The sequence below is a fragment of the Myotis daubentonii genome, chromosome 6, assembly GCF_963259705.1.
Source record: "Myotis daubentonii chromosome 6, mMyoDau2.1, whole genome shotgun sequence".
Taxonomy (NCBI): domain Eukaryota; kingdom Metazoa; phylum Chordata; class Mammalia; order Chiroptera; family Vespertilionidae; genus Myotis; species Myotis daubentonii.
In genome coordinates, this window is record NC_081845.1 from 70,895,901 (window position 1) to 70,917,065 (window position 21,165).

The following is a 21,165-nucleotide window of genomic DNA, read 5'->3' on the forward strand; positions in this document are numbered from 1 at the left end:
AATATTTGAATTGCATATTTTTAAAGTTCAAAATACTTTAAATAGTATACCTAATTTTTAACTCTTCATTTAAAGGAAATCCCCTGATCCATTTGCACTTACTTATGCATGTATCACAATTTTCTTTTCTATTTCTTTATGTAGAAATTATTTCATAAGTTAAATGGCAGGAATAAGCTATTCACATCAAACTAAGACATATAAGGAACATGCTTGTAAACCCATACATATTAATATGCTTCAAACATCACAAGAAAATGTTTTTAAAATATTAATTGTAGATACTGATTTTTATATTTCAAATAAATGACATTTAGAACAGAAAAGTTTATAATTTTAAAAATATATTTTTATTAATTTCAGGAAAGAAGAGGGAGAGAGAGCTAGAAACATCAATGATGAAAGAGAATCATTGATTGGGCTACCTCCTGCTCACCCTCTCCTGGGGATTGAGCCTGCAACCCAGCATATGCCCTGACCTGGAATCAAAACTGCTACCTTTTGGCATATGGAACCTGCTCCAATCAACTGAACCGTCCAGCCAGGGCTGGAAAGTTTATAATTTTTAATGGAGCCATTAGATCTATATTGAGTCCCTTAGAGTACAAACTTTTCATTGGAAAAAATATCCTCAAGGCAAATGTAAAGTAGTATTTTTACTTACAGGAATTAAGAACAAATTTAGTCTTTCAATGGAGCATATCTAAAATTTGAAAGATTGCATTAATTTTGAAATATGGGTAAAATTTACTATAGAGATTTTATTTTTAAACAAAACAAGGCTATGCTTTGAGCTATTTAATATGACTGTGGCAATGTAAAGAATCGCAAAACTAACATTAAAAGTTCTCACTTAGGAATAACATAATCTCTGAGCTTAATTAATGTAATTATTGTTTGCAGATCTGTTCCACCCAGCTTCTTTGTGGTGATGAAATAAGGAGAATTATCCCTTTATTTCCTTTCTCTCCAAGAACAGATGACATTCCTACTCAAATGTATATAGTACCTACTTCTGAGGTACAAGGGCTACAAGACTATGAACCATAATGAATACTTATCCAGTTGACCAAGGCAAGTAGATGAGAGTAAGATATAAAGATGTTTGTAGCTGAAAAAGTTGTATATTGAAACTTATTTTCTGACCTATTTCAATTTTTCTGATAACGTGATAAATCAAGAGCGTAAAATTGTCTTAGAATTCTTGTTGGTTATGTATCATGTTTGAAGTTTGTTTTAAGAATTATAACCCTTAAGAGGATATTCATTATTTAAAGACAATATTTTTGAAGGGGGATATTAAGGGCAGAAAGGTAGACTCTTCTATTTTTTTGCCTCTATACATTTCTGATACTTTAAATAATTAAATTAAAATATAATATGATCTAATACACAGAATATTTTACCAATTTAGAAAGTAAAATGATATTTTCTAACATCCCTAACCCAATAGGTCAAATAGTCCTAGTCATTGATCCTATCAATAACAAGGAGTTGTAAATTTTAATGTTTGTGTAATTCAAAGGGGTCACTGAGTTTGTGATATGGCTATTCTGCCTGACACCATTTGTCCTGACTGTGGCCCTCTCATGGAGTGTGAATAACAGGAGTTCTTGCATTTATGTAGTTTGTGTAGTCACTAAACTTTCTCACACACTTTTATATGCTATATGATTTATAGAGCCATATTTGTCTACATATAATGGGTGTGAGATGGCAGTGTAATTTGCAGAAGAGTCAGCCCAGGGCCAAAGCTGTTCATTTTCAATTCATTTTTATTTTTTATTTTTAAGTTGGTTTTTTCTCCTCTGAAGGTTTAAAAGAGACAGACATTTCCAAGCATGACATTCTCGCAACCACTGGTTTGTCAGCATTAAGTATTGGCATATCCCTTGAAAGCTATCTACTGAAAGAGCTGATTTCTACTAGACAACTTTCAACAAAACACACACTTACTTCTTTCACAGATGTTTCCTCTTCTCAGTTTCTGAATTTTGATTACCATGACACAACACAAATTGTCCGGAGCACAACAGCTGTCTCACACATGCCTATCCAAACTGCAGCTGTCACACCAGGGTTCTTTTTCTTCAGTAGAAGAGAGAGGACCTCGTTTATCATCTCTTCCTTAATGACAGATTTTATTTTTCCTACGCAATCTGTATTACTTAACAATGATCAGGCTGTTGCCTTATCTGCTGCCGCAATGAGTTCAGTAATTAGTGGCATTCCAGGGGCCTATGCTGAGTTAAACAGGCACTCATTCCTCTCCCTGGATTGCTGCTCACAACTGCTTCCACAAGCATACCTCCAATTGTTTCTAGGGGGGCTCAAGAGGATACTGAAGAATATTCAGCTGTTACCGTAATTTCAAGAAGAGAGTACTGGAGATTGCTGAGCTCCTCAATGTCTCCCATTTCTCCTGCTAAGATAATTATATCTAAACAGGTAGCCATCTTAAACTCATCAGCTCTGCCCAGATCCACTACACAAGCCTCCATTCCCAGTGAATATCAGATTATTACTGAAGCATCTAGCAACCAGAGACTCACAAACACCAAATCACAGACTGCTGATTCCTTAAGTGAATTAAGCCAGACATGTGCAACATGTTCTGTGACGGAAATGAAATCCTCTCATAAATTCTCAGATCGAGTTTCGCATAGCGAACAGTCCCATTTTTATGAGACATTCGGGATGAACTCAGAGATATTAGCCAGCTGGTATGCACTAATGGGAACTCAAACTATCACTTCTAGGCATTTATTTTCTTCTGCTACAGAAATAATGCCATCACTGGCATTCACAGAACTGTCATCTTTATTTTCTTCTAAAAAGAGTACAAAAGGAATAAGTTTACCCTTATCCTTGGAGGAATACATTACCCTATCAAGTAATTTGGACGTTAATTTATGTTTGGATAAGACTTGTTTATTCATCATCCCTTCAACTGTCTCTTCTGATCTGCTGAATTCTGATTTGACTTCAAAACTGACTACTGATGATCTGTTAGTATCAAGAAACATTTTTAAAATATTGAAAATAGGACAATATGGTATAACTGTGGGTCCCACTGAGACACTGAATGAAGACAATTTATTGGGTATGCAAGAGAATAAAGGATCTCAAAAACAGCTCAAAGTTCCTAAGGATTTAAATTAAATTTACAAAGTCATCCAGAAACTGTGTATTCAAATGACCTCAAATACAACCCTTCACCTTATGTAGACTCAATAACTGGTATTTCAGAAGCAACCTCTGCTGTTGCATTACACACCATTTCACCAACTCAGTCACTTCCTCCAATACAGACCTCTTTTCCCATGCCTGTATTTATGCCAGATTGGACATATTATACAGATGATCTGCCTTTAACATCTGATTTTTTTAAAAAAAAAGAGAGTTCAGAACTTCTTCAGGATGGTCCAAATGGGAACTTCAGCCCAGTGTGCATTATGGGGAATCTGCTGCCTCAGGCCAGTGGCTTCCCATCACTACATCTCTTACTTTGTCTTCATTGGAGTCCATTCCAGCACCCCGTGAGTTTCTCAGTTTCAATTCAATAAACTTTTAGAAATGAGTTTCTTTTCTACAGAAAAGAAAGAGCCTGTTGTAGCCACCAGGTGCCCTAAACAACTTCTTTGTAATCAGGGCGGCAGCCAGTCAGTGAAGAAGGCACCTGCTGTTGTTCCTGACACAGATGGCTATTCTTACTGCACGGCCACAAAGGCTACCAGATCAATAGGGGAGTTTGTGGGAGATGGCTCTACTGCTGGCAAGCAATCAGAAACTGAACTAGTTCAATTCATTACAGTGGATCTTTCAAAGTTCAGGAATATCTTTTATTATTCTCATTTCTTGAAATAGCTTCTTTGTCAGATTGAACACAATGTAACACATTTCCTAGCATTTTCTTCAGTACTGGTATTTTCTTTTTTTAATGGGAAAGATGAAGAAATTAAGGGAACTTGGTTGGGTTTTCCCATCCTTCATGGTGTGGTTTATCATTCCTTAATGCAAAGCTGTGATGCCTTCATGAATATAACTCAGAATATAAATTGAATCCATGTCTTTCACTTAACAAAATACTACATAAATATTTTGAAACAAGGTAATATCCCATGTGTGAATTTGAAATAATTAATGAAAAGCCACTTTTCTTAGATAAATATTCTTACTTTAAAGCAATTTAGACACCACTAATCGTCTCTATCTTTGTAATTACTATTAAATTGGAAAGCATGCAAAACAAGTTTAATGAATTGTATTTATTAAATATATTATTTTTTCCATTATTTAAAGAAGTTCTGTCTCATGGAATTTCAAGTGTAATGGTAGCAGTGCAGTTAATTTTCATTCAATGCAGAATTGATTTTGTGAGTCTATGCTTTAGAGGAAACACATATAAGTGTTTAGGTGTGTAATTTATGTTTGGCATCTCAGTAATATGAAAGACCAAATTATATTTGATATGCTAGTATTTAGTATATGATTTTTTTTTATGTTCATCACTTTTATTTTATACAAGCATCATTTTGATTTTTATTTTATTTTATTTTTATTGTTGACACTATTACAAATGTCCCCATTCCTGCCCCCCCTTTGCCCACCTCCACTCAGCCCTTGCCCCACCCTTCCCTCTGGCTGACAGCACATTGTTGTCTATGTCTTTGGGTTAGCTAATCCCTTCATCTTCCTTCATCCAGTCCTCCCCACACACCTCTCTTTACAAAATTTCTAAAACTTTCATAATTTGTTAAATTGAAAATTTAAAGAGGTATTCTTGTACTTTTAAAAGAAGAAAGCTTTTTGTATAACTAGTATGACACATCCGCAATACCTTATACATCACTTGTGTCACATATAAGGTTCTCTATAAGTAGATGCAGCTGAGTATACCTTCTACTCTAATACAATTAGCCCCTTAGGAATACAGGATACAAATTCTTTATTTCCAGGAAATCAAATTCTAGGCTTGCTCTTTATGAACAAAATTGTCACGTTCCATTTTTCTCATCCCCTAACTCCAACTGCAAATATGCTTTTTCTTTTTTTTTTTTTTTTAAATATGGAACGCTTCACGAATTTGCATGTCATCCTTGCGCAGGGGCCATGCTAATCTTCTCTGTATCGTTCCAATTTTAGTATATGTGCTGCTGAAGCGAGCACTGCAAATATGCTTTGATGATTGTGACCTCCTTCAGTTCTCCCCATTTCCTCCCAGTTTCACTTTCCTAATTATTTGAGATATGATAATCATTTACAAGGCACATGTTGACACTTTCCAGTATGCTCACCCACTGTGCTGTCCAAGGCCAAATCAAGGAATAGATAGCACACTCTAATTGAACATTTGGGAAGAGTTTAATAAAGAAATTATTTACAAAGATATGGGTATAATTTAAGGAAAACAGTGAGAGACTGTATGATTCTGGAGAGACTAGTAACAGCAGAATGTCATTACTACCCCAACGCCTAGAGGGACAAAGTAAAGAGCAATTACCAAAATCCAGAACCTAAGGAGAAAATCTGCCAGACTACAGAAGCCATGGCTTTTAGGAAGAGCTTGTGTGTGATACACTGCTAAACAAAACAGATGCTTCCTGCCCTCTTAGAGCTTATTTCCTAAGGCAAACCAACCAGGAGAAGATCAGGAGATATACACCCTCCCTTACTTTCTTTTAGTCTTCTAGTATTCTACTGGTGTTCCATTCAGTAGCTGGAACTAATCTTTAAAAACACATCTGGTCTAATCTCTTCATGTAAAAGAAATGTGGGGTAGGCCACAGTAGAATGGTCTATAATGCTAAAATCTTGATTAGGTTGCATGACACTGGCAAAATATAGAACAAATGTATAACTGATAAAGGAAGAATTTCTTTGTAGGCTTCTTAAGTGGACCATTGGGTACTATTATTTCCTCCCTACATGCTACTTTCATACTAAAATATTATAAAAGGTAGAAAGCCCATAATTCTGAGCTCCCTTGCTCTAGTGGATTCCTCAGGCTGCACTGGGTTGCTGAGAAGAAATAATGACACTCCAAAGTGAGGCATCATGGAGTTACCTCCATCAATATGTTTCTTAAAGTTTTGCATAATTTTAAACTGTAGAAGTGCTGGTTAATTGGATCAAAATTATCTTTCTCAGACATCCTCTAAACCAAACCAGCCTTTGTGGTTTGGTTTAACTCATGAAGTAAATGAAGTTTAAGAGGAAAAAAAATATTGTTTTCTTATAATGATATGACTCTTTTTTTCTACTAACTGTTTGGGAAGAATATAACAGAGAGCAACCAGGGCTTTCTGCCCCAAATATTCTCAATTAGTAATGGATAACAAAAATTGCACAAAATAAAAAAATGGTTTCATTTATCCCATTCATATTCATAAAATTCTAGTAAATAACAAAGGATTATTTTATCCAGGAATTAAAAGATGAGTCAAATTAAGACATTTGATGATAAAATTTACCACATCATTAAGTAAAAAGACATTGACAATTTATAGTTTACTGAAAGTATTTTTTCTTTTATTTTTATCATAAGGATTTATATTATCTTCATATTTTCTAGTATTTATATTTTCCAAACACAAAAAAAATATAAATAGATCACAACAAAATTCAATGCCATTCTTAAAGTTGAAACAGAAGAGGCAGTGTCATTAAATTCATAAAGTCAAAATGCCTTATATACACATGTGCACATATTTCTTACAGACCATTTTGTAAATCTAATGAGAAATTTCATTAATTAACAGAAACAAAACACAAACTACTGCTTAAAACTATACGGAGCAGAGTTTGAAAGGTAAAGTTCACTAAATAGCAATAAAATTATATTAATGGAGTTATGATGTCCTTATTTGAGGTCTCAGACTTTTAGGGTCTTAATACTACATAAACACTATATCTGAAAAGTATAAAGCAATTTCAAACGAGTTAAAATGGAATAATATTTAGAACTTAAGTCATTTTAAAGTGCAAGAGAATAACAGGGAATAGTGAATAGAGATGGTAATAAAGGAGCTTGTATGTTTATGTAATATATTAAAATAAATTGTAATAAAATGGTATGTTATTATTACAGGAGATGCATATAAAAGGAAATAGTATAAAAATCCAGATATACATGATAGATATAAAACACATCAAAAAAGGATTTGAATTATAGGGAAATGTTTTAGTATTTACTAAATTATGTTGATGCATTGTTATTTTGAGAATTAATACTCTCTACATCAAAATAAATTCTATGAGGACTAACTAGTTTCAAAAATAAGTATTAAATAATCATAAAAAATATCAGTTAATATTTTTTTTATTTCTACATGGACATATTAAAGCCTGAAGTCCGTGGTCCTTGGCCCCTGAGCAGGGCCCACATGTCTAATTATTTTAATATGGACAATGACTTGTCTATGCACCAACATAGTTTTTTTTTATTTTTCAGTTCTTTTGCTTCTGTAGATAGTAAGTTGATAAAAAGATATTTCAGTTGCCTCTCAAGTCTATTTATACTTGCAGCAGTAGTTCAGTATGACTAGTTGTCACTTTTATGAATGTCCATCAACAATATTTTGAGATGCTATTTAATGTCAATAATTAAGATATTACTCAAACTGCTTGACAGTGTTATCATCTAAGATTAGCATAACATATGTTCTTTCTTAGTAACCATGTTTCAGTTAGCAACACATTTTATTGAGGATGCACCAGGTCGTGGTCTCTAATTATGGTGTGTGTGATTCACTGCTAAACAAAACAGATGCTTCCTGCCCTCTTAGAGCTTATTTCCTAGTGGAAAGAGACAGATTGCAAACACTAAGCTTAATAAACCTATATTTCTATATAACCTGTTATATGTAACAAAGTCTTCATAGTATAGTTCTAATATATGTAGAGAGTGTATATGTAGGCATGTATATCTATAATAAAAGCATAATATGCTAATTAGACCGGACGTCCTTCCAGATGACCTTCTGGATGAAGCCAGGGCTGTGAGGGAAGCCCCGGTCCAGGATGCCTGCTGGTCGCCAGAGGGAAGCCCAGGTCCCAGGTGCCAGAGGGAAGCCGGTGCTGGCAGCCAAGGGAAGGAAAGCCTACGCTTGCACGAATTTCGTGCATCAGGCCTCTTGTTAATATATAATATTTTTATTTTCTATTCTACAGTATATTTATCCTCTATATTATATATGTATATAAAACATTTGCATATATAATATAAATACATATATATGATGTGGTAGCCTATATGGATAAAAGAAAAAATAGAGTAGAATAGGAGAGGGCTGGGTGTCACAAGGTCTGGGTTGAGGGGTGAGAAACAATAGTATGATCAGGTTTGATCTCTTTGAGTTAGCCATCTTGAAGGAGATGAGAGCTGTGTAAATATAAGGAGAAGACTGTCCCATAAAGAGTAAATGGTCAATGCTGTGTTAAAGCAGGTGTGCACTTGACATTTTCTGAGAACATCAGGGGAACCATGGTGGTGGATCAGGTAAATGAGAGAGACTTTTAGAGGATGAAGTCAAATTGATAATAGGGTAGAGCAAACAAAATCACATCCTAAGAACCTTAAGCCATTTTAAGTGTGTCTTTTATTCTGAGTGAAACACAATTATTCCAGGGGTTTGGGCAGAGAAATGACATAATCTGGGTGATCACTCTGGCTGCATTATTGAGAATTGATTAGTGGGTGGGACTGGGGCCAGCAAATATGCAGGGAGAACAGTTAGGACTCAGATGCCCCAGTCCAGGTGAGAAATGACCATGGCTCAGTCCAGCTATCAGCAGTAAAGTCTTGAGAAATGATCAAATTCTGGATATAGTGTGAAGGGCAAGCCAACAGAATTTGATGATACATTGGATTATTTTCATTTATTTTTTGGTAACTTGTTTTATTAAGCAGAGAAAAGTATCTTAAGCCACTCTATGAAGACAAATAAGGGAAAATTATGCAAACCAATTTTTTCCAGACATGCTATAATACATTTATCTGGCATTTTATCAGCTATAAAACTGTATCTAATAATAGATGTTACAATGCAAAAGTCTGATAAGTTTATAATGACAATCCTGATTATGCCCCTGTGAAAGACCCTCTAACTTCTGCATCTGCCATGAATTAACTAGTCATGATCAACATGAAATATATGTTAATCTATACTTATTCTTGCAAATTTATTTGTGACTTTGTGTTATATGGAGGAACTCTCTACTAATCACAATATTTAATAATTCAAGCTATCTGTGCCCTGATGGTGTGACAGTATAATTAGTATACTCCGTGTATGTGTTTGTATATCTGTTAGATATGTGCTGTGTGTTTGATAAAACAGGAAGTCAAATGGAGTGGAGAGAACTAATGATGTAATATGACTATTGAGAGTGAAGATGCTAGAGTTAGAAATATTTAAAAAGACGACAGATGCTGATGAGATTTGATAACATTGATGCTGAAATTTTGTAACTGTGATACAGAGGCTGAAATTATGAATATATTTTGATGAAATATATTAGTTTCCTAGGGCTGCCATAACAAAGTAGCACAAACTGGGTGGCTTAAAGTAACAGCAATTTATTGTCTCATATTTCTAGAACCTAAAAGTCAGAAAACAAGTTGTTTATAGAGCCCTACTGTGAAGCCTATAGAGGGGAATTCTTTCTTGCTTTTTCTTAGTTCCGTGTGCTGGCTGTCAATCTTGGGTGTTCCTTGGCTTGCAGCTACATCACTCCAAGTTCTGCCTGCTGTTGTCATATGATAGTCTTCCCGTGTATCTCACCATCTTCCTGTAAAGGCACACTAAAGACAAAAAATTTGTGCAGAATCCTTATTCATTTCCCAAGCTATTTGTCTAGATTTTAAAAAACTCTGAGTTCTACAACTGCATTGTTAGGTAAATGGCAGAAGCTTGGAAGATGAACAAATCATAGCATTCCCATTACTAGTTTTTTTTGGTTTTAGAAAAGTTATCTGAAGAGCCGCTGTGAATCATCTGAAAAATAGGACTATCACTAATTTTGTGGAGTCACTTTTTAGGATTTTATGAATATACTAGAGGCCTGGTGCATGAAATTCATGCAAGAGTAGGTCTTTGCATCCCCGGCTGCCTCACCCCTCGCAGCCACTGCGACTTCATCCATAAGGTTATCCAGAAGGTCATCCAGACAGTCGTTCTGCTGTTCAGCTGTATGGTCAATTTGCATATTACACTTTTATTATTATAGATAATTGCAGTCCCTTGCCACCTAAATGTTAGCCTCTCCTTAAACTTTTAGTTTTTTTTTTAATCTAACTCTACAAGCTCTCTAAGTTTCCTGGCTCCTTCCCCAACCACAATTAATACCTATCTGGTCCTTAAGCTATGAGTACTTGAAATCTAAGCTTGATGCTTTCCCAGGATTTTTTTGATATATATTCTACCTTTGACTTGTTCACTTGTTGTTGACTAATGTACCCTATTCTGATACTTGATTTCTGAATAAAGCCATTGTCTTGCACATCACATGGTTCTAAATCCTTGGAACGCTTTGGCAGAGGTTTCTAACCCTTTACTAGGTCCCTTTAATTCATATTAATACTTTTATATTTTTATCATTAGTTCCAGAAGATTCAAGAGCTAATGCTCTGAGGCAGTCCTTACCACTTTCCCTGAGCTCCCTACATTCCATATGAGGCTGTCTCTTCCTTCCTGAGAGCCTCACTCCTCATCCTAAATACACAATTTGATGGTAGACAATGTCTAACACCTAAACTCTCAGCTTTGAATTACAGGATCCTGCAGTGTAAAAAACATATTAATTCCTATATTCCTATTATATTTCTCTGCTCTTTATCTTCTCCTCTGAAACATCCATATTTTACTTTTTAAAGAGTGATTTAATGCTGGAAAATAAGACATTATGATCCAGTATATAATTGCAAATGGAGAGATTCTAAATATAATTTGGGAACTTTAGACCATAAACACAACTCTTGATTTAATATTATAACCATGTACTATTTTTTTTTCTATTTAATTTTCAATCTATGCTCTTATTTTGGGTGAAATTTTGTAAGTAGCTTAACATCTTACTTAGACTATGGATACATTTTTATTTCCTCTAGTGGCTTATCTATCTCTTTTTTCAATACCAGTGCCACTGTCACTCTTTACAGCTCTCTAACAAGCTTTGTGTAATGGGAAAAAATAAAATAAAGTTGCCTTTTATCAATTTGACAGCTGAAAGCAATAAAGAATAACATTTTGTTTTGTATATAATATTTATACCTGAAGGTATGTAAGTATTATAGTTTATATTTGAAAAAGTCTTCTTTTAAACCAATAGGATCTATAAAAATTACATATTTTTTCACCAACTGACAAGTTGTATTCTTGTATTTATTAACCCCACAGGAATTACCTCCAATTTGATATTTATTTTACTTTAAAAGCATAAGATATGAATAATGTCAATTTTGATTCCACAGAAATAAATTAGAAACTGAAATTGTTATGTAAAGGACCTGTACTCTTTTATTATGCCATATAGAACTTAGTGTATTGTTCTCTACAGGGTCCTTACTACTATAGTATAAGGGTTTTAGAATTTGGGCTCTATGGTCAAACTATCTGGTTCCAATTCTAGTTAGTAATTGTGTGATCTTAGGAATACTTCACATTTCTCACTATAAAATAGGAAATATCTCCTGGTCAGTGTGGCTCATTGCTTGAGTGTCTACCTATGAACCAGGAGGTCTTGGTTCAATTCCTAGTCAGGGTACCTGCCCGGTTTGAGTTCAATCCCCAGTAAGGGGTGTTCAGGAGGCAGCTGATCAATGAATCTGTCATAAATTAGAAAAAGCATTTTTCTAGTATTTATTAGAAAAGTACCATTAAATAAAGAAGCGGGTACTACCTTTGGAGTGACAGTTATTTAATTGACTAATCTTATACCTTCTCTCTATGAGATAAGAGAAGCAAAATAAGAAATTATTTCAAAATTATCCTCATGAATAATTCATCACCAAAATATTTCTTTCATTTTTAAACATATGTAAATCCCACACTATAAATGATAAGGATCTTTCTTAAATTATTATCTCTATGCAAAACTTAATTTTATATGTATTTTAAAATTTGGCTGTAATTGTCTTTATTTCTTGTGATAGAAATCAAAGTTAATCCATTGTCTCTGTTTAGTTCATTTCAAAAGTTAACTTATTGAGAGATTACATATTAATTGACTAAGTAAGAAATTAAGCTCATTTTAGTACTATTTTATTCATTTTACTATCTAAACAATATCAGGACCTACCTCAACTTTTAAATTGTAAATATTTGTGTGCCCAGATTTTTGAGAGGTAATTTTAAAGATTTAAAGATAAAATACATAAGATTACACTTTAATATGCAAAACAATTCTGGGAAAGAGCCAGTAGTCCAAAAATACTACAAGTTTTTAGAGAATAGTTGTTTTTAATTTATACATGACTAGGGATGTGGGCAAATGAAAGCTTCTCAATGTACTATATATGTTTAATTTTGGTAAAAAATAATTCAGTTTTAATAGTTTTGCTAATAAAAACACATGCATTGTCTCAATATTGAAAAATGATTCTTCATGTTCTTTATATGAATCTTTCTCATAAAGAGAGAACCATTTAAATCATTTATCTTTTAATACATTTCTATATGAAGCTTTCCACTTATTTCTATCAATTAAAAAGAAAATGCTTACCCATTAACACATCAAATGAGCTAATCCATGATTCAATAATGCTTCTCATTCATTTCTTGGAAGAGTTTATATCTTAGCGCTTATAGACTTTCTAAAAAAGCAGATCTGGATTTAATGGTGAGCAGTGTCCTCACTTTAAAATTTACTCTCATCATACATGATTAATTTCAATTTCATTCAAAGCAAATTTTCTCAAAGACATTTTGATGTCGATTTTTAAAAAATTGCCTTTGAAATTGATTTAAGCTCCTTAGGATTTTTTAAATATCTGCTTTCCTTGGTATGAAACAAATGGGGGTAAGGAGGCTGAAGAAGCATGAGAGTCTTAGCAGGAAAGATAATAGGTTTCCATAAGAAAGGAGGATACAGGGTGGGGACCTCTGCTTTTAAGGGCTCCTTTGAATATATTAGGTCCACCCACATAATCTCCTTTTATCATAATAATGTAATGACCAGAATGATGTCACATTCACAGAGAATTCACTCACACTCAAAGGGAGAAGATTAATCAGGATGAAGGTCATTGAAAGGGTCTTTTTAGTATTATGCCTACAACACAGGAGAATCCAGAGAACTGTTATGTCAGCACAGCGGGACAGACAGAAACCAGAAGACAGCCACAGGTAGATTCCCAGTTGATAAACCATGGACAGTATCCCACTTTCCTTGATCTCATCTGGGTAAATGGGTGCAGGCAAAAGTGAGTTCTCAGTGTTCAGACTGAGATAGGCATACAAGTATTTATATGTGAAAAAAGAGTAATAAGGGAAAAATAAATAAAATAAAATTGAAAGATCAGTGGCAGTGACTTTGACCCAATAGCAGTTTCCAGAATAGGGCAAACTGAGCCTGATTATTAAAAGCCCAGGATTATATTGAACACAGGGGTAAATATTCAGTGTAAAGTTGATTCATTTTATTGTTTCTGAAAACACATTTTTGAGGTAAACTTTGTGCTGGAAGAAATAGGATTTGGGTTTGGGAACTTGAATTCTGCTAGATATCCTGGATCTTCTTAAATTACTTTCAGATTATGTGCAGGTCATTTCTTATGTGCAAGTCACTAACATCAGCTTCTTCTTCTGACAAGTGAAGAAGTGAGTTAGATTTTCTCTGATTACAAGTTTCTATGATTTTTCCCTATGTTACAAAATAGTTACATTTAGCCTCTTTACAATTGGTGATTTCAACTGACTTAATTTTGGAGAGGTGACAAATGTTCTTTTTTCCAGTGCATCGTTTGTATGGTTATCCATTCATTGTTACATTGTTAGTGTGTAACATTAAAAATTATTTCATTCATATATATATATATATATATATATATATATATATATATATATAGATATAGATAAACTATGAGCATGAAACTGTATATATTCTTCAGTTCATTTGTTTAATTGATAAGCACCTATATGCAAGAGAAGTATTACTAATTGTTTACTATTCATTTCTTTCAGGCACACAGCCAGCAATAGAAATACTCATACTTCTTTCTCCTGTTTCCTTAGAAATGGTTTCTATAGCAACTGAGTATATTGAGCTGGAGACCCAAGGAATGCCACATGACTGTGTGCATTTATACTGAAAATAGTCTGTACATGATCTTTTATTTTCAGTTTAAAATAATTGATATCAAGTCAGCTGGAATTCTTTTGTAATAGGTAGTTTGTAATATATTTGAACAATGAAGCAACATTTTTATTTATTTCTTTAACCTCAAGTATATAACTCAAAGCTAGTCACATCATTTTTAATCCATAAATGTTCTTACACTTTGTCTTTGATACCAATTTCAAACATAGTGCTAAATTATCTCCCAAAGGTTATTACTTTCAATACAAATACTCAATCTGGTTAAAAATATATGCTCAAATATGAAGTCTATCTTATTCATGTACATAATGCATTTTAGACAAATAATCTTCTAAATAATGAGAAATACTATGATATAAATTAATAAACATTGTGTGACTATTTAAATGATTTCTCTGGCGCTAGGGTGATGCATGGTACTTTTAAATCACTTTTTCCTATAATAAAATATGCAAAACTAAGTGAGTTTTTACAGAAATGGGATGTAATTTAAAACAGTATATAAATAACAATTTATGAAAGAGGGAACTTCATATATAATGGTGTGCTGATTATTTATGCCGTTCCTTTTGCTTTCTTTTATCATTTTTAAACATCGATTTTTCTCATCCATTGCTATTTCTGATCCTTCTACTTTGTAGATTTCTCTGTACATTTCCCCAAAACTTTCAGTTTCTCTTGAAGAATATCAAGTAATAGTTGTCTGTATATTCCCAGAAGAAAGGCTTTTTCTCTCATGCTGGAGTTATTTTCCTTAGCATCATACTGGAGGCTTTACCGAAGCTGCCTTCTGAATTTAAAATGCCTTTCATCCCCAAATCCTGCTGAAGTTTAATTTTTGTTTCAAAGGGTTCTGTCACAACTTCATTTCTCCTAGGAGCCATCTTAGTGTTTCTGGCCTTTGGGTCCCAGTGAGGATCATATTTTTTTAGAGCTATCTATCACTATATATAATCTTCTATAATATTTACATAATTTATTCAGCGTTCCTTCTCTTGTCTGTATTCCCCCACAGTGTCCCCACAGAGTGAATGGGAATCGGTGTCAAACAATTTCTGCATTGAATTGTCTATTGTGATGAAATCATCTTGCCATTCCTATGTCAGTGGACAATTTTTGTGCTGATGTAGGGAGAGGTTCTTGTTTTTATTCATATTTGTTCAAATGCTGTAGACACTTAAAAATATTGGAAGCTATGTTTAAAACTATTGGACTTTGACAAGGGGAAGATCTTGGCACTGTGTTCACTAATTCGTCCCCTCTCTCTGAATGCTACTTCTTGTTCTCTTTTGCAGGTTCATCCTCCTTCAGTTGAACTACCTTTGTTAGTCCTCAGGCATGAGGGAAATAATGTCTTCCTTCCCTCTACACACATTTTTCTGAGCAATCTGTTTTACAACCTTAATCAGATCTTTGTTCAACTGCTGTTTTCTGGTTGCTCTTTCCCAACCTCATACTTTGCTCACATAATTAGGATGATTAGTACTCATTTGAAAACTTGAGGACAACCCCATAGATCTCTGGAGCTTTCTGTGTGACTCTCTTCTCTCTGGTACTGTGCCCAGCTAACTCTAGCTTTCTTGACCTTCCTGAATTTCTTTTTATTCTGTCTCCTCAATTCATGGAGAATACCAGTCAGTTTATCCTCCCATAGTCTGTGTTAGAGTCCAGAGACACTTTTCAGATAGTGCGATGGAAAAATCAAGAGGTTCACTGTCATGTGTAGCTTATTGTTAAATGTCTGAAGACTCACTTCATATGTGCTGTTCTGTTCCCAGTTGTTTAGAAATTAAACTTAAATTTTATTTTGTTACTCTATTACGTCTGGAAGAGAAAATTAGTCTTTTATTTCATACTAGAGGCCCAGGGCACAAAAATTTGTGCAGTCGGTGGTAGGGGGACCCTCAGCCCGGCCTGTGCCCTCTCGCAGTCTGGGACCCCTCCGGGGATGACCACCTGCTGGCTTAGGCCTGCTTCCCAGGGGATTGGGCCTAAGATTGCAATCAGACATTCCTCTGGCTGCCCGGCAGCCCTCGGGGGATGTCCACTTACCAGCGGGGAGCAGGCCTAAGCTGCAGTCGGACATCCTTAGCACTACTGAGGAGGCAGGAGAGGCTCCCACCACCACCACTGTAGGGGCAGCCATCAGCCTGGCTTGTGGCTGAGCAGAGCTCCCCTCTGTGAGAGCACACTGACCACCAGGGGGCAGCTCCTGCATTGAGTGTCTGCCCCCTGGTGGTCAGTGTGTGTCATAGTGACTAGTCATTCCCAGTCTTTCTGCTATTAGGGTCAATTTGCATATTACCCTTTTACTATATAGGATAGAGGCCTGGTGCACGGGTGGGGGCTGGCTGGTTTGCCCTGAAGGGTGATCCGGATCAGGGTGGGGGTCCCGCTTGGGTGCCTGGCCAGTCTGGGTGAGGGGCTGAGGGCCATTTTCAGGCTGATGGGTGACTGAAGCTCCCAGCCTCTTTTTTTTATATACTGGGATTTATTTACCTTCTATAGCTGTCATTGGATCTGAGAGCTGGCTCCAGCTCTGAGACCGTGGCTGGCTGAAAGCAGGTATCTGGGTTTGTTTAGCTTCTATAATTGAAACTCTGTTGCCATCACTGGCGCTTTAAGCTCTGAGCCCAATGCCGGCTGAAAGCGGGTATCTGGATTTGTTTAGCTTCTATAATTGCAACATTGTTGCTTAGACTGGAGCTCAGAGCTGCTGCGGCAGACAGGGGACCTTGGCTTCCTCCATCACTGGAGCAAGCAAGCCTCATTTTTGCTTCAGCTGTATGGCTGCCGGCCGCCATCTTTGTTGACAGTTAATTTGCATATCCTGACTAGCCAATGGGAAGTGTAGCGGAGGTATGGTTAATTACCATGTTTGTCTATTATTAGATAAGACTATAGGCCCAGTGAAAGATTGCAATCATGCGAGGAGGTGCCCCGCCTCCAGCCGTGTGAAGAAGCACCCCGTGGGGGGCCAGGAACGGCTCCTGACCCACGTAGTGCTGGCTGGCCGAAGCGTTGTGTCTGCTGGGGTAAGGGCAGGTGCTCCTGTGTGTTGTGTCCCTGCTCCAGCCGGCCCCCAGCCCTAGCCTCCCCACGGCCGCTGGGGTAGGGGATCATGATGCAGCCACCTCCTGAGCGGTCCTGATGCTCGGCTAATTAGCATATTCCCTGTATGTATATATAGATTGCTATTTGGGATATATTTTGTGTAAATTATAGTTTTTCATGCAAAGTTCTTACATATTTCACTTTTTCTAAGCAATCATTAACAAAATTATATTTTCAGAAATAATTGACAGAATCACCTGCAATTCATTTTACATATCACTCTTCAGACAGTTCCTTCTATATCTCCCATTTTTTGTGTCCTTGAATTGTGCTAATGTGTTATTATCTCCTTACCCCCCAAAATGCACTTACTATATTGCATTATATTGATTTCTTATTTGCTTCTCCTTTCACTTGACAGTAAATTTCTTGATAAAGAGTGCCAAATCATATATATATATATATATATATATATATATATATATATATATATATATATATATTTGCTTCTGCAATATGGTGTACAATGCTTCAAGCATAGAATGTCTTCAAAGCTATTTGTTTACTGTATATTAAATGATTAAATTGATAAATGAGTGACAAGCCATTCTCAATATATTGAATTACACTTATGTTTAGAAAATGTCAAATTAACAGACTAATATTAATTATTGAATCAAATATATTGACTATAAGATTTATTTTACTATTTTAGCTCTCAGATAAGCTATTGAGGAATGTTCAGAGTTTTGCTATTGGGTTTATAGTGGAGATTTTTTTTGGGGGGTCATAGCTTCAAAAAATAAGGGTTCTATCAAAACAAATAATTTTCATTTTGGTACCTGCAATATTACAATCAAATGTTTTACCCCACAAATTGTTTTGTAATTCCACTATATTTTTTATACATGGCTTTAAATTTTCCTTTTTATATAATTTCATTTAGATTAAGTCAAGAGTGGACTAATGTAGAGCATAAATAATGCACATATAAACACTTTAAATATTAAATTCAGTTGTTAAATATGAGCTAAAATGTATAGTGACTGAGATACACCCACCTGCACTGCTTTAGAAAATAACTGAAGTGCTCATTCTTACTGTATCTGCATTTTGATATAAACTTAGGGAAGAAAATATTATTTATATCATTGGTGATGATGATAGCCACCATTTACTTAAGGATTACTGCCAACAAATGCAACTGTGACTTTTTTAGAATTACACACCTAGTCATTATCTGATTCAGGATTTGAACCTAGGTCTGTTCCCATAGAATCCATGTCTCTTCCTTGTACACAAAGGAAAACATTTTCTTTCAATAGAGAGATAACATAGCTTGTTTCATTGACATTCAAATAGTAAACTATTAGTGAGGTAGTGTAAGGTAAAGTACTATCTCATCATAGATTAAGTGTATATGAGTCCTATTGTCCTCATGCAGAATATTTAATAAAGAGCAACTTGCAATTTATTCAGAAAAAAAATATGAAATTAACAAAAAACCAGAATGTAACATTTCAGACAGATATGACATCCATTTTTTTTTAACGCAGGATAAATTAAATTTTTAATCCATACTGAAATAAGTATAATATTTATCTAAATTCTTAAATTTTTAATATAAACTGATTTTTTTTTGTTTTCTAAGAAATTATAAATCAAGATTTTGTGAGCCTTTGTTTTGTTTTTAAATTTTCCTATTAACTCTTTGAGAAAAGGTACTATGGTGGCCTTGGAGCTCAGCAAAAGGGTGTAGTACATAGTAGATACCTGATAACATCGGTTGAATGAAATAGAATGATATTAATGATTTAAACAATATGCAAAGGAATAAAAGACTCAACTATGTGATATATCGATTGCACAAAGTCATCCTGTACAGCAGCTTGCAGTGGGATATCAGGACTTCATGAGAGATGCCATCATGGTGAGATTTCATGGACAGTAAAGACACAATGGGTTTCAAATAAGAAGACTAAATTAAAAGCCATGAGGCCAGACACTCTGATGAACTTTCAGCCTTATATTGTCCAGGCTACATCATGGTTATTTTTATTTCAGCATTCTCCAGGAGAAATAGATGTGGGAATTTATTTAAGGAGAGCTAACCAGCCTCTCATGCCCTATTTGGGGAAGCCAAAGAGTCTAGAATAATTTGGTTAGCTAGTTCTTCATAGAATAAAGTTCTTAATTTCTAAATATTATAGCCAAGATCCTAATTGTGCCCTTAAATGATTTTTATGATATTCTTACTAGATGCCAGAATATAAGTATTCACATAGTAGCTAAGCAATAGTGTTTTAAACATATTATTTTAATGGTGCCTCTATGTAGCTTAAAAAGGCTACTTTAATTTTTCAACAAGTAGCATTCATTTTGAATTTCTTAAAATTTTTGAATTATTTAAATGATTTTTTTTTCACTTTTATTGAGAAATCATTGACATACATCACTGTGTGAGCCTAAGGATTCTGGAAGGCCGATTTGATTTACATATATTGTGAAATGATCACCATAATAGGTTCTGCTGTATCCATCTTCTCATCCAGATACAATGAAAATAAATAATATAGAAAGAGGAACAAACATATTTTCTCCTTGTGACTAGAACTCACAGCATTTACTGTCTTAACAGTTCTCTTATCACACAGCAGTGGTAGCTATAGTCATATTGTACATTATATCCGTAGGAGTGAGTATCTTATCACTGAAAGTATGCATCCCTTTCTTTTGTCACAGATTCCAGTCATTGAGTCCCAAATATTCTCCCGTAACCCACATGGTGCAAAATTGGAGTAGGGGCTCCTGCAAAGCAACACACAGTGCTGGGAGAGGTCTCGTCGTTCCCCTCCAGGTTCTTTATTTCGCAGCGGAAGAACTGGAGACTAAGGGAGAGCTCTCCATGCTGTGCTAGCTTGGCCTGGGTCGGGGCGGGGCAGTGCAGTGAACATGTAGCCACTTCTATCACCCTTCGGAAGCCGTCTCTCTCGGACTCTGTGGTACAGCCTCACCTTCGTGGTTTAGGATTCTGTCGTTGGAGCTCATGATTGAACGTTAGTTGCTCTTCTTCTGAGCGGGAGCAAAGTCAGGAACAACCTGAGTCACAACTTGGTGATGTCACTCCTCTCATTGATTTTTACGAGTATCACACTGAAAGAGCTCTAATACCTTTGAATGTCTTCATATGAATTATACAAAGTATTTGGTTGTTTAGGTTTGGAATTGCTTAATTATTAATTATGACCTCCATATAACCTAATTTAAATATGGTGCCACCATATTTACTACAGAATTTTCACAAATTCACCACCAGATCTTTTTAGAGTGAGCACAATTGCACGTACAATTAATTGTACCCCAAATTAGCCAGTTAGAGTGTCAAAATAATTGTCTAGTTATACTGAAGTTAACCAATAACAGATGAAATTTGCATAAAATTATTTAGGTCTTGCTCAGCGTTTCTCTCTCTTTGCCTATAAGAGATTACTTTGTTTTTATATTTATCTTTTTTGCTGATAGTATTACAGATGTCCCCTCTCCATCCCACCCCCTCCATTTCTCCCCCCGCCTTACTGCACTAGTGTCTGTGTCCATGTAACCCAGTGTTTCTCAGTCTGTAACATGAACACAAACCACTGGGATCTTGTTAACTAAAGAATTTATATGCATATATGCATAGCCCATGGACAGACAGTAGTGTGGTAAAGGCCTGGAAGGGAGACAGGTGTAGGGTGGATGGGGTCCATGGAGAAAAAGAAGGAGATATCTGTAATACTTTCAACAATAAAG

At 35.1% G+C, this 21,165-nt stretch overlaps 1 protein-coding gene and 1 non-coding gene across 2 annotated transcripts in view; one reads left to right on the forward strand and one right to left on the reverse strand.

Moving 5' to 3' along the window:
* Positions 1 to 21,165, forward strand: part of EYS (eyes shut homolog) — a 1,266,634-nt gene that overhangs the window by 630,188 nt on the left and 615,281 nt on the right. Inside the window, 6 exon segments of the mRNA XM_059702239.1 lie at positions 904 to 1,021; positions 1,024 to 1,074; positions 1,815 to 2,270; positions 2,273 to 3,127; positions 3,130 to 3,380; positions 3,383 to 3,539. Coding sequence (XP_059558222.1) covers positions 904 to 1,021; positions 1,024 to 1,074; positions 1,815 to 2,270; positions 2,273 to 3,127; positions 3,130 to 3,380; positions 3,383 to 3,539 — 1,888 coding nt within the window.
* On the reverse strand, positions 5,063 to 5,169 carry LOC132237889 (U6 spliceosomal RNA). Its single transcript, XR_009453684.1, has one exon. It is a non-coding gene; the product is annotated as a U6 spliceosomal RNA (small nuclear RNA).